This window comes from Canis lupus, chromosome 8 (assembly GCF_003254725.2).
Source record: "Canis lupus dingo isolate Sandy chromosome 8, ASM325472v2, whole genome shotgun sequence".
Classification (NCBI taxonomy): domain Eukaryota; kingdom Metazoa; phylum Chordata; class Mammalia; order Carnivora; family Canidae; genus Canis; species Canis lupus.
This window is the reverse complement of record NC_064250.1, coordinates 70454056-70473310: the sequence shown is the minus strand read 5'-3', so window position 1 is coordinate 70473310 and position 19255 is coordinate 70454056. Positions and strand designations below refer to the sequence as shown.

The 19255-nt window shown below is 51.6% G+C and overlaps 1 protein-coding gene across 1 annotated transcript; it reads right to left on the bottom strand.

Moving 5' to 3' along the window:
• Positions 1 to 1286: 1286 nt before the first annotated feature.
• ZNF839 (zinc finger protein 839) lies at positions 1287 to 18373 on the bottom strand. The gene is made up of 8 exons (XM_025443088.3): positions 18036 to 18373; positions 12083 to 12880; positions 8979 to 9212; positions 7325 to 7417; positions 6153 to 6302; positions 3320 to 3433; positions 3061 to 3190; positions 1287 to 2307 (listed from the first exon to the last, which is right to left on the bottom strand). Exons 1-8 carry the CDS (start codon positions 18321 to 18323, stop codon positions 1424 to 1426), a joined length of 2691 nt encoding a protein of 896 aa, XP_025298873.1. The 5' UTR covers positions 18324 to 18373; the 3' UTR covers positions 1287 to 1423.
• Positions 18374 to 19255: the final 882 nt, after the last annotated feature.

The window sequence follows — 19255 nt, the reverse complement described above, 5'->3', positions numbered from 1 at the left end:
TCAAATGAATGAGCGCATAGCCAGAGCCTTCTGCACTTGCAGCTCTGCTCCATGGAATGAGGATGTTTTATACTCTATTAGTTAAATCCACCATCTGTTTATAGTAGCTTATCCACGACAGTGAAATTAAGGTGTGTTGGGGTGTTCGGTAATATCCTATAAAGAGAAAATAGGGATCCCTGGTTGGCGCAGCAGTTTGGCACCTGCCTTTGGCCCAGGGCGCGATCCCGGAGACCCGGGATCGAATCCCACGTCAGGCTCCCGGTGCATGGAGCCTGCTTCTCCCTCTGCCTGTGTCTCTGCCTCTCTCTCTCTCTCTCTCTCTCTCTCTCTCTCTGTGACTATCATAAATAAATAAAAATTAAAAAAAAAAAAAGAGAAAATAAATTCCTATGTAACAGAGCCTGGGTCCAGACCACGGACAGGCATCCACGTATGACTTGGTTTGTTGTGTTAGTTGCCTGATGAGGGTCATGACGGATCCTCAGGCAGGAGGCTCTGTCCTCACTCCAGGATCCCAGGACGGGACTTACTCTAGGCTCTTGAGAAGTGTCCCTGAGACCACAGTACATACCAATCCCCCACCCCCTGTGAGCCTGGCCTTTGTGGGCACCTGGCTCACTGCTGGCCACTGCATCCTAGGACACCGGCCTTCTGTTCTGTGGATCCGGCTGTGAGATCAAGGGAGAGGACAGGAAAGCGCCCCTGAGAATAAAGCCCGCTCCTCCATGGTAGGCCCCGGAAGGAGGACGACACTACGGTGGGGTGCAGCTGTGATCCCAGCCCTGCTTGCTCGGGGTCTCTCTCCTGACAGTGTCCACAAGTAGGGGAAGAGGACAGCTATGCTGAGGGTGGACAAAGGACCTTCCCTGTCCCTCCCAGTAACAAAGCCAAGGAGCACGTTCAACCAAGAAGAGACATGCACAGGTGGCTTTGCAGGTGAGGCACAGGCTCAGGCTCTGTCCTCAGCTGTACCCCGCTGCGGACCTCGTATGTCCCACTCCCACATCCATCACGTGCAGGTGGAAACGGCTCTGTCCTACCTCCCAGTGCTGCTCAGTCTGAATCACTTATTTATTTACTACACCCGGATATGGTGGGAAAGCAGTGTATCGCCAAGGAGAGCCGGGGACACGGCTGGGGGGGGAGCAGGGCAGACAAGTAACAGTGCAGTGGCTGTAAATGTGCTCAGAGGCCCTAGGGACTCACTGCCTCAGAGGAACCCAGGCCGGCAGCTGCTCTGCCATCAGTATGGAGGCAAGCAAGGCACAGAAGAATGGAGAGGGTCAGGTAGAAAGACATCATCCTTTATAAATAAGACATTCATTTGTATCAGTATTCACATAGAAAAATATACATTACTTCAAATAGACCTTCTCTGGATAAAATACCCGCACGTCCGGGACCGCGGTCTGACGGCACCTCACTGTGCAGCCTCTGCCTCTGTGCTTTCTAGAGGAGCCCCTTCCTGGGGGCCCGGGTGCAGGGCAGGCCCCTCCGCACCTGCCACTAGGACCATGTCCTCCTCCCCAGACACTATGGAGCCTGGATGGGACAAGATCAACCCGTCGGAAGTCTGAAGAAACATCTGTTCTTGTCCCTGAGACAGCAGCTCGTGGCACCCGTTGGTAATTTCAAAAGCCATGGCTTCGCCAACAGCGACAACACTCTCCAGTTCTTGCTGGTCAGCATGTACCTCAGCCCCGCAGGGGAAGTGGTCCAAGTCCCCTACACGGCTTCCCTGATCCCCACCAGTGGACAGCAACGCAGCCTGGCCGGGCTGAGGCCCCAGCTCCCGCACGGTCCTGGGGGCACAGTCAGCGGGCACCACGTTCACAGACAGAACCTTCTCCAGCCGAGGGCCTACGACCTCTGTGAGCAGGACATCGCTGGAGCTGGACCGCTGGCCTTTCTGGTGGGAGTCATGCACCTCAAGGCTTCCAGACCCCGAAGGCAGCAGGGATTCCACTGCTCCAGGGGGCAGCAAGGGGCTGCAGAGGCGCCGGCTCCCCAGGCTGTCCCCGGCGTGCCAGGCCACAGACTGTTCCTGAGCATTGTCTTCAGGGAATGCGGCCACCTGTCCCCGTGTCCGCGTCCCGGGCTCTCCCAACTGAGAATAAAGACTCGGCCCGCTGATACTCTGACACGAGAGGGCAGGAGCTACAGACCCACTCTTGGCCTCTAAGTCAGCAAACGCTTTAAGCTGCCGGCCCGTGTGTAACATGCTTCCGTCACTATCAGAAACCAGCATCGCGTGGCTTTCTTCAGAGTGCTGAGAGGCGCTCCCCCTCCCTTGAGAGGCACAACCTAAATGGTTCAGAAACACAGGTCAGCATACACGTACTGCCGTGGGGCCCGTTCACTGCACTCACTCCCAAACAAGCTGGTCCAAGGTAATTTTGTGGCAAAACAAAGGGAAACCTAAACTCTCCTTGCTCCTTGGGACCAGTAGCTTCCGAGGATGGAGGAAGCTGAACGAGGCCACACGGGTCAGTCAGGCGAGGGGAGCTATGCACTGAATGGGTGCCAGGTTCTCCCTGCTTCCACCCAATCAAGGTGCCCTCCCCCTCAGCAGCATTCAGTAATAAGTTCTAAAATACAGAAGGCCTCCTGAAGCTGGAGGCCTTGGGATCAAGCAGGCTCTGGGGCGGTCTTAGAAAGTGGTATAATGATTCTCAGTACACCGTATGTTCCGCGTCTGGTTGACAGGTTCTGGCTAGAGCAGAATAAAAACCAGAGTGGGTCTGGTTTCCAACGTGAAACCTCAGCTGGCACCTAGAGCCAAGTCTCAGGGAAGCCAAGCCACAGGCGTGGCGTGTCCTTGGGACCCTCCTGAGAGCGATCCACTCACCAGCATGCGGTGGCTCTTCGTTTCACTAAGGGATTCGAGAAGGCCTCCCAGACCTCAAGACCCAGGGGGAAGGAACGGGGAGGGGAGAACACTGGCAGGTTGGGATAAAACTCTTGAGAAACCTGGTTCTCTTAAGTTTGGCCCCAGGAGCACCCGCGCGTGGAGAGCAGGCCTGTGGGCCTCGGGCGCACACAGGAAGAGCGCGTTACCCTCACTGGCAGCGGGGGCGCACGAGGCGGGCTTCTGCAGGCCTCCGCCGTCCACAGAAGGCTCCAGGGTGTCCCGGGGGGCGGCTTCTCTTCTGGTCCTCTTCGCCCAGGCCAGTCCCTCCTCTGCAGTCTACGAAGAGGAGACGCAATCAGCTAGGACTAGGAAGGAGCGGGCGAGCTCGCACTTCTCTTGTGGGCTGAAGTCCAAGCGCGGGCACTCGGCAGCGCGCAGTCACCCGGCACCCCTCACCGCGCCCACCTCGTTTGCCCGCTTCTGCTGGCTGGCGTCCTCCGGCTCGGCCCGGCCCGGCCCCCCGCTGCGGCATGCTGCTCGCGTCCTCAGGAGTTCCAGGATTCCCAGAGACTCGGCCACCTGAGGAGGAAGGGCGCACAGGGGGAGCTGCGCTGGCAGCACATCCACACGCAAGGACTCCGGGACCAAGGGGACCTGGGAGGCCCCGCAGGGTGGCACGAGGCCACCTCGACGCTGACAGAAACGGAGATACCCGTGAAGTTCAGAAGAACAGCTGAAGAGAGAATGGGTCCTTACCAGGACCGGAAGGTTCTGTGTCGGCACAGGATAGAAGCAGACACCAAACAGCTTTTTAAAAACGTCACTATGACCTCTTCAGTGTCAGACACCAGAGTGGGTCCTGGCCCATGATCCCTCCCATTCTGAATGCTCACCGGTACCTTCAGGAAAACAATCGTGCCCATTCCAGAACGAGGGCTACCTTTTCCAGGCAGCACAAGGGGTGAGGGTTTGGGAGCCTGCGAACCAAGCTGGGCCCCAGCTCCTCCGCTCCTGGCCTAGGGAACCTCCCTGATCCTGGGGGGGGGGGGGGTGCCCACAGCTGCCCTGGGGGGATTTGGTGAAGATGAGATAAAGGTGACAAGTGGCAGCTGTCGCTATGTATGTGTGGACATAGGAAGGAACACTGTGGGGCAGGAGGGAAGGGGAGGGAAGGAGGGCAGCAGGTCAGGGTCCAAGTAGAGTCCAGCACCTCCCAGCCTGCCTGTGTCCCTGCAAGCTGAGCCCTGGTCTGTGCTCCTAGGAGGCTGTGGTTCGCCTGAACTGCCTGCAAAGATGGGTCCCGACGGGCGTGCACGGCAGTGTATGTGTCCAGTCCGCCCTGTGACAGGATGACGCCCGCACCTGCTGTGCTCACAGTTTAAAACACATATAAGTTGGGCACTGGGTGGTTCAGTCAGTGGAGCATCTGACTCCTGATTTCAGCTCAGTTCTTGATTTCAGAATCGTAGGATCAAGCCCCACGCCAGGCTGCACAGAGTCTATTGGGATTCTCTCTCTCCTCCCCCTCTGTCCTTCTCCCTGCCTGCACACTCTTATTAAAATAAATAAATATTAAAAAAAAAAACAGGGGCACCTGGGTGTGTCAGTCAGTGAAGTGTCTGCCTTCGGATGAATGATTTCAGCATCCTGGGATCGAGCCCCGCACTAGGCTCCCTACTCAGTGGGGAGTCTGCTTCTCCCTCTCCTCCTCCCCCTGCCACTCTCCCTGCTTCTGTGCACCCACTCTCTCAAACAAACAAAATCTTTTTAAAAATAAAAAATAAACAAAAAAACATGTCAGTGATTCCTGCTCACTACAGCATCTGTACCAGGCTTAGAAAAAACCCATTACATTTTTATAATATGTAATTCAAGAAAATAAAATACAAAAGTTTATTAGGTAATATTAAATATTGAATTTGTATAACGCTAATGACCAAAATAACAAAAGACACAGTCCGAAGCCCCACGGACTGTGTCCCAGTGTGGTTCGAGACTGCTTGCTCCAGAAATAACATACTCCGTGTGACGCCAATGTTAGGACAGGTAGGCAGACCCGTCACCAGGTCCGTGAACCCTTAGACAGCAGTGAAAGGCAAGATGGCCAGACTATTCCTTATGGTTGTGAAAGAGGACAGTGGCTGCTCTACTTTGACCTCAAACTTGCTGGGTTCTTCTTTCCGGCTGTCTCTTGGTTTAGGGAGAAGACTCTGAGGGCACAGGATCCCATGAGGGGAATCGAGACTACCCCTCAAGCAACAAGGATGCCCTGAGCCAGCACGACCCCTCGTGACTGACCCCCACATAGTAAAGGACCCTTCGCTGCCCACCTGCGCCCACCCACCTCTGTCCCACGTTCTCCTGACGTCCACCTACAACTCCTTCAAGCATTTTGGAGACGGTCTTTGAGACGCTCGTCCGCTCTCCTTCCTGTGTCGGCCTCGCTGAAATAAGCTCCTTTCTTGTGTGCCCCACTCGCCTCTCTGCCTGTGGGTTTTGTCAGCAGTGAGTGGCCCAGCCTGGTCTGTCTGGGAGCCCGGAGCCAGGTGCTCGTGCAGCCCCGTGCACCGGCTAGAGTTGCAAGAGTATGTTTTTGAATAACCAGGAATTACCCGAAGCCATGGATCACTCAGCGCCCCATTTCAAGGCAAAGCTGAGGCCTGCCCGGGGGTGGGGGGATCCCTGAATAATGAGACCACACGGGGCAGGCTACACCCAGCAAAGGGTTTTATCCAAACACATAAAACCACATCAGTTCAAAACATATTTTTTACCCAGAACCCAATATAGCCAGAGGCAACTGGATGATGACCGTGACAGTGAAACAAGAATCCTGTCACAACCACCACCGACAGTGTCTGTGACCCCTGGTCACCCTTCCCAGCCCACGGTGGGTGGACACCACACACCCCTACCAACCGTGCTGTTCCCTGAGGTCAGCAGTGAGAGACTACGGTGTTTTTGGGTGTTGCTGTGGCCTCTCTGCATTCCTAAGGCTTCCCAACAAACACCATTTGCTGTTATAATTTTTTAAATGTTACTTGATGGGAAAAGAGCAGAAAAGCACTTGACTATGAAGGTGTCATCACTAAAAACATACTCATCTGGGGTGCCTGGCTGGCTCAGTAGGTGGAGCATACGACTCCTGATCTCAGGGTCATGAGTTTGAGCCCCATACTGGGTGTAGAGATGACTTTAAAAAGTGAATAAATAAAAATAAAAACATTCTTCTCTTTAAATGGATAGCCTTCCTTCAACAAATCTAAAAGCAAAACTTTTCCCCATGTGAGACTGTTACCTTATTGTTGCTTATTTCCAGAGGCTCCTGGGAACATAGGCCAGAACCACTGAGGTAATCTTGACACATTTTCTTAACCATTTTATGCAACTCTTCAAATTCCTTATACACAGCTGGGAACAAAGGCTTTGCTAGATGACTTGTTTCAACCTTCATGAAGATAAAGATGACAAATGTTTAAACCGGAGGCAATGACTCTCTGTGTCCCTCATGAATAAATAATAAAAAAAAATTTTTTTTTAATAAACCAGAGGCAATGAAATGGAAAATACAGAAAGAAGCTTCAAGGAGGGAAGGATATAAGCCCCTCAGCGGCCATCATCTCCTCCACTCCCCAGTAAGAGCCTGTGTGTGCCCACTGTGCTCAGTGGCAACACCAGGATGGACCAGAGAGCAAATCATCTCCAGGATGACATCCAACAGAGGACTGTGGGCCAGAGCTCCAGAGAAGGGGTGGCTGGGGGGGATCCCTGGGTGGCTCAGCGGTTTAGCACCGCCTTCAGCCCAGGGCGTGATCCTGGAGTCCCGGGATCCAGTCCCACCTCGGGCTCCCTGCATGGAGCCTGTTTCTCCCTCTGCCTGTGTCTCTGCCTCTCTCTCTTTCTTTCTCTCCCATAAATAAATAAAATCTAAAATAAAATAAATAAAATAAAGTAAAATAAAATAAAATAAAATAAATAAAATAAAATAAAATAAGGGGTGGCTGGGGGAGAGGAAGGGAATAGAAAAGTTCTGGGGACGGGCCTACAGGCCGGAGGGGTGCCAGGGCAGCTTACTCCTTTGGGTAGCTCTGCTGGCACCTCCTGCATTGTCAGAGCAGGCTCACCAGAGAGCAGAGCCTTGTGGAGCAGGCCGGCAAGGGCAGGGAGATGCCAGGGAGAGAGGTGATGAGGGCCATGGGCTGGCCATGGTTTGCTGCCACCACTTTCTTGCCTCCCACACAAAGTTAAAAACAGGCAAGGGGGTCCTTGAACAGCCTGCCTGAAAGACCTGGCCATGCAGGCAGGAGCCCTACACCAGGCATCTGGCTGGGGCCAGTAGGCTCACTTCAGCTCTGTCCTGGGGGAGTGAAATGATTCCAAGTGGCCCGGCTGTTTCTAAAATGTGAAAGATGTCTTTCTAAATAACTGCAACTCACCCCTCCATCATTTAGACTCACTAAAGCAACTCACCTTCATCAGAAGGAACTCGTACACGGTCACGACTTGGGCCAGTGGAGGCAAGGCCAATTCCACTAGTGCGTCCCGGTCACACCCACGGAGAAACTACAGGAGAGAGCACTGGATGACTTTGAAAGCCCAAGAGAATCTCCCAGGAGCCAACAAGTTGATACAACAAAGAACGTAAAAGACATAAAGTTCCCCCAAATCTCAGTGATTAAGCAACTCTCAACCATAACCATTCTGTTTATTAAATAGCTCACTTGTTTATCCATGAATGACACCTACGACTCTGGATTCAAAGTCTGACTCCCCTACGGCAGCACTGAACATGTAGTGGGTACCAGGCCCTGGATAAGGATATGTGTTCCCTACTCTCCGGAGACACTAAGTAGTACCAGAGATGATAAAGCAAACAAGTCTAGGCAGCCTGCAGTCTGGAGACCACCGCCAAAGGACAAGTGGGAGGAGGACCCAGGTGAAAGCAGGGATGGCTCGGTGAGGTTGGTGGGGAGACAGAGATGCGGGGAGGGCATGCTCTCTGGACAGGAGGAGGAGTCACGGAAGGGGTGTCAGGAATGACTGTGGGTTCCCAGCTGGCGCCCAGGCAGATCCTGGACAAGTTAGCGGTGGGACAGGAAGCCGACTTGCGGACTCTGTGGGCTTTGCTGAGAAGTGAAGCTGGAGTGGTTTACGGGACACCCGGGTGAGGATGTCTGAAATCAGAGATCCGGGGATCAGGAGAGATGTGATAGGGCGTACCGGCAGTACACGGGTGTCAGCAGAGGGCAGATGGTCACGGACTCAATGGAATGAAGTAAACCTAGAACTTGGCACCGAGGTGGCTGTTACGTGTTGCCATGCACACAGCACTCAGGTGATGGTGGTATCATAAATGTTAATGAATCGAGTCAAGGACGACCTTACCTCCTACTTCTAAAAATTAATCATCTGGGATTAATTAACAAGCCCAATGAGAGAAAAGCGAATTCACCAGGGTTTAAATTTCCCACTGGCACATGAAAGCTCATCAAGTCTTCTAGGAAACCCGCTTCCTGTCTGAAAACCTCTCATTTCCCCCTGCGGGTGAGCTGGAGGCCCTGGTTCCCTATGGGCACCCGAGACCAGCTGTCTCACTAACTCACTACTTTGACTCTGCTACCGTTCACTTCTTTACGATACTCACCTGGCCATTATGCGGCAGCTTAACACATCCCAGCCAGAGACAGTCTGGATGAATTTAGGGTTCCACTTTCCTAAATCCGATTCAATTCACTAAGCCTACTCTCAAAGGGCTGGAGATTCCAGGGTTCAAAGCCTGAAACATGTTTTTATGCCTTAAATCTTTTTACAGAAAAATAGAAACCATTTCTGTTGTTTGCTAAACTGCTTCTATGAAAACATGGGTTATAATCATCACAAAACTGAAAAAGGCAAGCAGCTCTTGATATACCTGAAGCCCTCTTATCATGTCAAATAGGGAAACCTGGGAATTACTTCAGGTAATGCTATCCCTGCATTCATTACACACTTCATCCAATTACATTTCAGGTGAACTCTTCAGTTGATCTGGGTATTTGACATTTAATTCAGAAACCTAATAGTGTGTTGCCACACACCATGCCGAAGACACAGGTTTCAAGAATGGGGTCTAGGAGCCACGCACCTCCTTGAGCCTGGCTCTGGCCCTCGAAGTGCTCTGCACGCCTGCCGCACGGGCATCCTCAGGCAGGTGAGCCTCGCTGCTCCGCCCAAGGACAGCTGTGTTGGCCTCTGCAGGAGCTGTGGAGCAGTCACTTCTTCTAGGGCCTGGGTGTCCCTCTGGTCCCAAAAGTGCTGAATAACTTCCATTTTCTGGTTCAGATACCAAGGCCTCTTCAACTTCTATAGACTGGCTATTCTAGATAGCGTTGCACACCCAAAACAAAAATAAAACAACATTTTATACACCATCGTGACAACCTGACAGCAAAAAAATGTCAAGTCGAAAGCAAGGAACTTGCTAAATTATTTCTCCTTTGTATTATCAAGACACATTAACTATGATCAACGCATCTTCAACTTTCCCAACAAAGTTCCCCTTTGCTAATACGAACACCTGGTGAGTATTAGTTAGCTGGTAACCCTGGGTATTGCCCGAAATGAAACAAGGAACTTATCTGACATGACTGTCAGCTTACAAATTAAACTGAAATTTGGGCATTCATAATTTAACCATTTTAAATGACTTTAAAAAATAATTTCCTATTGGATATACTTCAAACCATAAAATTCATACTTTGAAAAGATACAGTTCAGTACATTTTTCATACACTGAAAATGTATGACGTGTAACCATCACCACTAATCCCAAAACATGTTTGTCCCCCGCCCCCCGCCCCCGCAAAAGAACCCCTGTACCCGTTGGCATCATTCATTCTTCCCTGCCCCCAGGAGCTGTGAATCTATCTTCATCTTTATGGATTTGCACAGTTTCTGAAGAGTCCTGGGTCTGATGCTGTCTAGCTACTTCCTCATTCCATACCCGCTCCCCCTCTGAACACAGGAGTAATCCACCTCATCTCCCAGGATGGATGGAAGGAATACACTTCACGTGGCAGCGAGCACCAAGTACGTCCTCTTAACTCGTATGGAGCTCTCCCTCTACATCTTCATTACCGCAGGAGAAATGCCAGGTCTGCCTATGGCTTCAGGTGCCAGGAGTTGGCTCCCAGAAAAGGACAGGGAGACACAGGCCTGCACATCCCTCTGCACCCCAGCAGCTGGAGGCACCTCTCAAGGTGGCTGCCATCTGGGCAGCTAGGACACCCAAGGCAGGTGCCTGTATTTGGGAAGTCAAGTATACAAGTTGCTTCTGCTGTGGTGTAGGATTTCATTTAAAAAAATATTTTATTTATGTATATCAGAGAGAAAGAGAGGCAGAGACACAGGCAGAGGAAGAAGCAAGCTCCATGCTGGGAGCTTGATGTGGGACTCGATCCCGGGACCCCAGGATCACGCCCTGGGCCAAAGGCAGGTGCCAGACCCCTGAGCCACCCAAGGATCCCCGGATTTCATCATGTTTTAAAAAGATTTTGTTGGGATCCCTGGGTGGCGCAGCGGTTTGGCGCCTGCCTTTGGCCCAGGGCGCGATCCTGGAGACCCGGAATCGAATCCCACATCAGGCTCCTGGTGCATGGAGCCTGCTTCTCCCTCTGCCTATGTCTCTGCCTCTCTCTCTCTCTCTCTCTCTCTCTCTCTGTGACTATCATAAATAAATAAAAATTAAAAAAAAAAGATTTTGTTTATTTATTTGAGAGAGAGAGAGAGAGCGGGGGGAGGAGCAGAGGAGAGAATCTCAAGCAGACTCCCCACTGAAAGCAGAGCCTGAATCAGGGCTCGATCCCATGACACGAGATCATGACCTGAGCACAAACCAAGAGTCAGACACTGAACCGACTAAGCCACCCTGGCACCCCTAGGATTTCATTATTGGAGGAAGTAGAAGTGCCAGCTAGCCTGGTCGTCCTGAGACCAGCACAGCTGCTGTCCCTGGGATTACTAACAGTGCCCCTTTCACTCTCAGAATGTCCTGCTTTGGATGATAAACTACATGTCGCCCTAGTCCTCCCTCAATTCAAGTAGAGAGGTTTCTCAAAAGTTGGAGCTTTACCAGCCATGAGAGGTGCAGAGCCTCCCGCAACAAGGCAGCCTCAGCTGTGGGCTGTGAAATCAGAAGAGCTAAATCTAATTCCCGCCTGGCCGAGTTCTAGAAGGTGTACAAGGCTCCCGTCCACAAGGGCCATGCAATAAACGGTACTGTGGTGGTGTTATTAGCACGGAAGCTAATGCCACATGGGGAGGCAGTACTCTGGAACCCTCACCCGGGGCTGCCCTTGGTCCTGCACTGGACCCCAACAAGGACGCCCAAGCGGCGCCAGCCCCAGGCCCCTTCAGAAGCCGCCCTGGGGCAGGGGGGCGGCCAGGGCAGAGGCGCTCGGCTTCAACAGCACCCCAGTCGCTAACATCACAAACTCCCAGCGAGTAGCCACGCTGATTCCAGCGCTGGTTTCTCTAACATTTCAGAAACCGCAATTACAAATGTCATTGCCTAGCCACAGGCACGGAGAGAGGTGACAGCCCCCACAAGCCGGAGGAAAAGGAAGGAGGAGCTTGAGGCGAAGCGGGTGAGGGTGACCAACGAGGCCCGCCGTTGGTGGGAGCGAAGTGCTCCGTCTCGTCTGCATTTGGGAAATAACCGACCTCTCGCCCACGGTGCGCGCACACACACACACACACACACACACACACACGCCACACGTTTAGGAATGTATAAACCTGCTGTCGACACACTCTGACGCAGTGACGCGGCCAGGCTGACGTCCACCGGCCTGGTCTGACTGTGAGTCTCTGAAGGGACGAAATGCCAGCGCGGGTCCCTGCCACACTCCAGGAAGCGCGCCCGTGGGCTCTGCCAACCCAGACCTCTCCCAAGGCCTGCTGTTAGGTCAGCATCAGCCAGGAGGGCTCGGAGATCAGGTTTACCGACCAGATCTAAAGCATCAGGGGCTATGTTCCCACGGAACACGCTCAGCAAACCCCGCTGCACACGCCACACAGGGACACGCATCCCCTCGCTCGTGCGGCGGCGGCGTGGACGACAGCAGGGAAATGTCAGATGCGCAGCTCGGATCGCCGTTCCGCCGAGCCTCACCTGAACCGCCATCAGCTACCACAGAGGCTGACGTCAGGAGGGGCAGAAAGGACACAGCCAGCAGACCCACACGTTACCTGCAGGCCGGCGCCGGCCGACGGGGCCGCTTCCTCACTCAGCAGAGCTGGCGTGGGCAGCTGCGGCGAGGTCCGGCTGGCACTCCTGCTCCCGTTGGCTTTCTCACTCGGCGACACCTCGGACTCCAGCTGGCCGTGGCCTGGGTTAAGTTTGAGGTGCCGGGCCAGGCCCCCCTTTCCAATGTAGGATTTTTCACACGTTGGACACTTAAAAGTCTTGGGCCTCAGGGAGCAGCTGGACAAGTCAAAGAGCGCCTGCTTTCCCCTCTGTTCTTCATCCTCTTCCACACTCAGTTCTGAATAATCGTCAGAATCTGACAAGTGACCGTCAGCCAAATCCTCTGTTTTTATGAATTTATAATCTTTAGCTTTATACTTGGGAGGTCGAGATATCCGTCCGGAACGTGTTTTCACTTTTAAAGATTTTTTTAGTTTCTCAGTGTGTTTCGTGTGCGAAATAAATGAATTCGCAGAGCTGGATGACACAGATGTTGCTGCCGGCGGGTCAGAAGCTGAGAAAGGGGCCAGCGCGGCACCCTGTCCGTTCGGAGCCACTGGCTGGAGGGTGGGCAGTGGCCTCTGTATGAACACCTGAACGGGAGGTAAGTTACCTGGGAAGCGCGGCTGTGGCCCGGTGTTCAAGACGGGTTGCACCCTAAGCCCCAGCACCCTGGAATGCCTCACGGGCAGCTGGCTCAGGCTGGCTGGCTTGGGCTGGATGGTGGCCAGTGGGGGCGTTGGCCTCTCCTGACCTTTCATTTCTCCAGACGTTACTTTAACACAAATGGCTTCCAGTTGCTTAAAGACAGAAAGAGAAAAGCATTATGCTTATCAACATTTCTACAATTTTGTTCTCATCTTAAGTGTATTACTGACATTTTTTTAAGTTTTAAAATACATCTTGCCTATAAAAATCTATTTAATGTAACCGCACTATTTACAGTGGCGTTTCTCAAGCTTTCTGACCAGACCAGTGATATATTTTACATCACATCCATATGTGCCTGTGCAGAAACATGTGCATACATAAATGAAAGTTCACAAAACTACTTACCATTTTTTTTAACTACTTACCATTTCTAAGACATAAATGTCTTCTGATAGTGTCTATTCTATATTATTAAAAAAATACTAGTCATACTCCACTAAATTGACTTCATGGCCCAATAAGAAATACCCTTCTTTACAGTTTTACATTCATATTTACTTGGAATTCCTACTACTCTAAATTTGACTCAATTCAGTACATAGGCTCATTTTATTGAAAAGTTTTTAATGAAATTCGAGGAACAAAAAAGGCCATAAAGAGCAATGTAACATAGGTCCCTACCACCTGCCTTAAGGTATACAACATTACCCTTATAGATACAACTTTGCTATTCTTCCAATCTGCATGCTGGCATCTTTACCCCATCCTGTAAGTTTGTCCTTCTTATGCACTTTTTATAAGACTTACTTGAGAGGGGGGATGGAGGACAGTATGCGTAGTGGGGAGGGGCAGAGGGAGAGGGAGACTCTCAAGCAGACTCCCCACTGAGCACGGAGCCTGATGCCGGGCTTGATTCCATGACCCTGAGATCATGAACTGAGCCAAAATCAAGAGTCAGACTCTTAACCCGCTAAGCCCTCCAGGTGCCCCTCTCATGCATTTTATATATTACATATGTAGATATCCCCTAAAACTAGGCAGTTCAGTTTTGACTTACTTTTAAACTTCATGTAAGTGAAAATCATCTCCTGCATTTGGTGGGGTTTTTTTCAGGTTTTTTACTCCCTATCTGGCTTGTGAAATTCATCCATGTGGAGGTGTGTAGTTCTCATTTACTCTGCAGTATGAAAACACTTTCCTATTGATGGACAAGTGTCTATAGCCTTGTGCTCTGGTATGCTCAGAAGCTTCATAGATGTGAGTGTACACGTGTGTGAGTTTCTCCAGGGCACATACCTAGGAGGGGGTGTTTGACAACTTTTTAACATCTAATAAAATTTCAGGGGTGCCTGGGTGGCTCAGTTGGTTGAGCATCTGACAGTGGGTTTCGGCTCAGGTCATGATCTCAGGATCATGGAATTGAGCCCCACAATGGGCTCCCCGCTCAGTGGGGAGACTGCTTCAGATTCTCTCTCCTTCTGCCCCTCCTCCTGCTTGCGTGCACTCTTTCTAAAATAAATAAATCTTTTAAAAAATTGTTTTAAATGCACATGCTTTTAGACACAGCAACTCTGCTTCTTGGATTCCATAAGAAACATAGGTAAAGACATGTAGGTCTTAGAGGTTCAAGACAGCACAGTCTGCAACAGTGAACATCCACCAAGAGTGGGGTGGGGGGTTGCCATCAACAATGTTCCACAAATAATTATTGAGCAGTGACCATGTGTCAGAGACAATGATTTAAGTTTTAGGGATGTAATGGTCACAGCTCAGGGGAGAGACAGCAAAATGGACGAGGCTCATAGCCTCGAAGTACAGAAATAATCAGAACATTTGTGCAGGAAAAGAGAGACAAACCTCATCATCCAAAACAAGTTTTCCCAACCTTGGCACAACTGATATTTCAGACCATTAATTCTTTGTTATGGTGGCCGTCCTGTACACTGTAGGATGTTGACAGTATCTCTGCCTCTATCCACTAGATGCCAATAGCACTCCCCAACTTGTGACAAAAACATCTCCAGACACTGCCAAACACCTCTCTAGGGCAAAATTCCCCCCTGATTGATCAGGACCACCGATTTGGGACCTCCAATGGGCCCTCTTTGGACTCAACCCTATATACTATGTGGAGGCTCAATAAAAATAAAAATGTCATGCAGGGCAGAATGAAACTTCTGTCTCCATGTTATGCATCTACCACAAAGAACAGAGACAATTCAATATACCAGTTTATGAGGCTGTGTAAAAAGCTGGTGCCAGAAGCTCATGAGGACCAATCCTGGGGTACTTGTGAATTGGATGACAATGATCTCTTAATAATCATACTTGTTTCACATTACTACCAGTCATTTAGGTCTAACCTCTTGGGATATTACCAGATAATACCAATACACACACACACCCCAAATTCTATTATTCTATTATGTTAGGAGTACCTCACTGGCAAAACATCTGCTCCAGACTAGTTTAGCATGTGGGTGTTGTACTTGATACTTTGTTATATATTTATTCCACTTAGCAAACTTTTACTAAGTATCTGTGTGCCAATACTTACAAATAAGCCAATGTGGGCGAGGAGATGGGTGACATAGGTGAAGGGGATTAAGAGGTACACACTTCCAGTTATAAAGTCATGGAGGTGAAAGGTACGACATAGGAAATATAGTTGGTAATATTGTAACCACATTGTATGGTGACAGTGACTACACTTGTGATAAGCACTGAATAATGTACAAACCCATGGAATCACTGTTGTACATCTGAAACTAACATTGTATGTCAACTATACTTCAATTAAGAAAAAAAAACTACAAAAAAATAAGCCAAGTCCTAGCCTCACCCTTGAGGTGGGTAGCTTCCCCTGCCATGCCTACAGACCTGCTGAATCAGGATCTCCTGCCCCACAATTTGTACTTTCAAAAGCTCCACTGACGATTCGGAAGGCAGACAATGGGCTCCCTAAGGAAACAATGACACCATGGTGCAACAGGTACAGTAAGAGGCACCCTTGCGGGTGGGGTGGGGAAGGACTGGCTTCCCACGACAGGTGACCTACTTTTTTTAAAAAAAAAGCTTTTATTTATTTACTCATGAGGGGCAGAGACACACACAGAGGGAGAACCAGGCTCCCCACAGGGAGCCCGATGCGGGACTCGACCCGAGGGCCTTGGGATCACTACCTGAGCTAAAGGCAGACTCCCAACTGCTGAGCCACCCAGGTGCCCTGAGAGGTGATCTATTAAGGCAGAAGAGAATTTTGGCCAGGTGGAAAGGTAGTCTAGGTGTAAGGGAAAATGTGTGAATGCACAGGCGCATGAAAAAGGGTGAGGCCTGTTGGAAGAAACTGAAAATGTTTCTAAGGTACAGGAACAGGAGGGTGGGGAGGAATGTGAGCCAAAATCTGACCCACATGAGTGGGTCCACTTGGTCTGTGCCTTCTGATCCACACCACTCTCCACAGAGAATCACATGGCCTGGCCTGGGTTTTCCAAATGCACATTCCACCCCAACCCACCCCACCCCTGCCTGTCCTCTTCCATATTTTCAACTGGGACTCACCCTTCGACAAAGTGCACTGAGTTATCTGTAGCTTTCTGACCTTGATTAAAAGTTACCTAAGTCATGTTTTACCTCATTGGTTAGATCATAACCTCCTTAGGTGCTAAGTACACATCTGGTTTGTTTGTGCAGCCTCCATGGGCCTCAAAGGGTATCAGCTCACTAGACAGCAAGACTACTGTGAAGGCAGGTAGAATTTATGTCATCCCAATTAGATTAGCTGCAGAATACAAGCATGCCGCTTCATCCTGATTAAGTGTGCTTGCATTTTATGGAAAATGCCATTTTCGGACTCTTTAAGTTGCCATACCAAACTCAAAAAGCTGGGGTCACATTCAACAGGTGTTGAAGTACAGCCATACCTGGGGACCCCTGGGCAAAGTCACTCGACCTCTCTGAGCTTATTTCTCATCTCTAAAATGGGGATACAAACATATTTGTGTGCCTGAGAAGCGGCCTGGCGCAGTGGCAGGCATGGAGTAGAGGCTCTGCAAATAGCAGCCACCATCACCCTCCATACTTGCTGTGCACTGCCTATGCAAGAGACATGGGTTTCTCTCAGCAGCGTGTGAGCTAGAAGGCTCATCCAATGAGCCATCCCTCCTGCAAATACAGGGCCAAAGCCCAAAGAGGTTGGGTTACTTAAGCTCACACCTCTCTAAGTGGTTTGGGCAGAATCATAGCTGTCTTCTCAAACTTTAGCAAGACACTTCCCCAGTCTTGATCACTAACTGGATACAACTCTAAGCAGCCAAAATCACTCAGTGAAATAAATAAATAAATAAATAAATAAATAAATAAATAAATAAAATAAAATAAAATAAAATAAAAAATAAAAACCAATGAAGACTGTTAATAACAACAACTATCACTGTTGATTCTATTCTCCATCTATTTCTTCTAGTGGAAGAAGCACGTCTCCAGGAACTTTGGGATGAGAAGCGCCAGTGCCATTTGCAAGCCCAGCTATGAAAGGGGGTGTGGATTTACAGATGATGTGAAGGACCTCTGGCTTCAGGAGCTACGCCAGACCCTCGGGGCTTGGAAGGCCGTGCTCTAGTCCCAGCTTCCCTAGTAGCCCACAGCTGTGTGACCCGCGAAATAATAACAGTGAGAAATGAGGTTTTGTGGTATGCTGAGTGCTTTCTTTCACGTGTTTCCTTAAGTGTATGTCAGGCACTGTGCTGGGCACCGCGGTGTCACGCCCAGGTACCACCACCCAGGCTGGTACATCCTGCAGGGAACCAGGGTAACGTGCTTAATTGCGTCCCACGTCTCTGCGTTGGCAGCTTCCACCGGAAAAGCTCTGCAGCTTGGTTCCTTCTAATGCATTCAGGCCTCGGGTCCAGCGTCGGGCCTAAGGCCTACTCACTCTAAAGCAGCCGCCTTGTCATTCCCAGAACCTCCCTCGGGTCCTTCACTGACTGTTCGGCGGCCCCTGCTGCACCTAGGGCAGTGCTTGGAACCCAGCGGAGTGCTCAGCAAACGCGGGACGAATGACGAAGGCCCCGAGCGGCGCCGGGAAGGCGGGAGGGCGTCCCAGGCGGGGGCCCGGCCGGCTGGACGAGGCCGCTGCGGGAGCTGCAAACGCAGGCGCGGTGACAGGCGGGGGCGGACGCCGGCTCTCCCGCCGGCAGCTCCGAGGCCGAAGGGGGGCCGCGGGGACTCGGGCCCCGTCCGCCCGCCGCGAGGCCCCGGCGCCCTCGGGGCCTCAGTTTCCCCACGTCCCTCCCGGTGCCTCACCTGGGGAGGCAGCAGGCGCGGCGGGCGCGGGGGCTCGGCGCTGGGGCCCCGCTGCAAGGCGGCCTGCTGCGCCGCGTCCCGCAGCCGCCGCGCCGCGTCCTGCAGCACGAAGGGGGGCGGCGGCGGCCCGGCGGGCGGCTGCGCCTTCGTCACCTGCTCCAGGACCCGCCGCAGCTGCTCGGGGCCCAGCGGGGCCACGCGCGCCGAGCTGCCGCTCTGGCCGGGGGGCGCCCGGCCGCCGCCGCCTTCCTCGCTGCCATCCTCAGCCTCCGGCTCCGCATCCGCCATGGCAGCCGACACGGAGGCTCGAACCCGCGCACCCGCGCGACGGCGACTCAAATGTGCGTCACCTGGGAAAGGGGGGTGGGGACTACGAGTGCCCCGCAGGCCAAGACACCTCGGAAGGCGACCGCACCTGCAAGAGCACGCCAGTGGGCGGGGCCTCGTTGGCCCCGCCCCTCGCCTCCGCGCCAAAGACCCAGTGGGCTTCGTTTCCCTCTCTCCGGTCGCAGGTGTATCCAGCTTTCAGGTAGCACCGCTCGGGGAGCTCCCCAGGGTCCCGAGGCGGGGGCCCGGGAGTTCAGCGCCCCTCAGCCTGGCGTCACACTATCCAGAAGTTCTCGAGGTCATGTGCATTAGAACCACCTGAGGATCCTGCCTTAACACCCGATTAAGAGATCCGGCAGGGGATCCAAAGTGTGCTTTTTTTTTTTTTTTTTTTTTTAAATAATGAGTTTTATCAGGGCGCCTAGGTGTCTCAGGGATCAGTTGGTTAAGCAGCTGCCTTCGGCTCAGGTCATGATCCCAGGGTCCCTACTCAACCGGGAGCCTGCTTCTCCCTCTCTCTCTGCCCCTCCCCTGCTCATGCACAGTCTCTCTCTCTCTCTCTCTCTCCCTCTTTCTCAAATAAATAAATAAAATCTTTTTAAAAATAATGAGTTATATTATTTTTTTTAAAGTAGGTGCCATGCCCAACGTGGAACTTGAACTCAGGATTCTGAAATCAAGAGTTAGGTGCTCCACCAACTGGCCAGGCCTCCTCAAAGGGTGCAGTTTTTTAAAGGGGGGGACGGGCAGAGGCTCTACTCCCAGCGTGGAGCAGGAGGTGGGGGGCCCATCCCACCACCCAGAGATCATGACCTGAGCAGAAATCAACTCTGATGCCCAAGGGACTGAGCCACCCCTGCACCGCCCCACACACAAAGTGTGCATTTTTAACA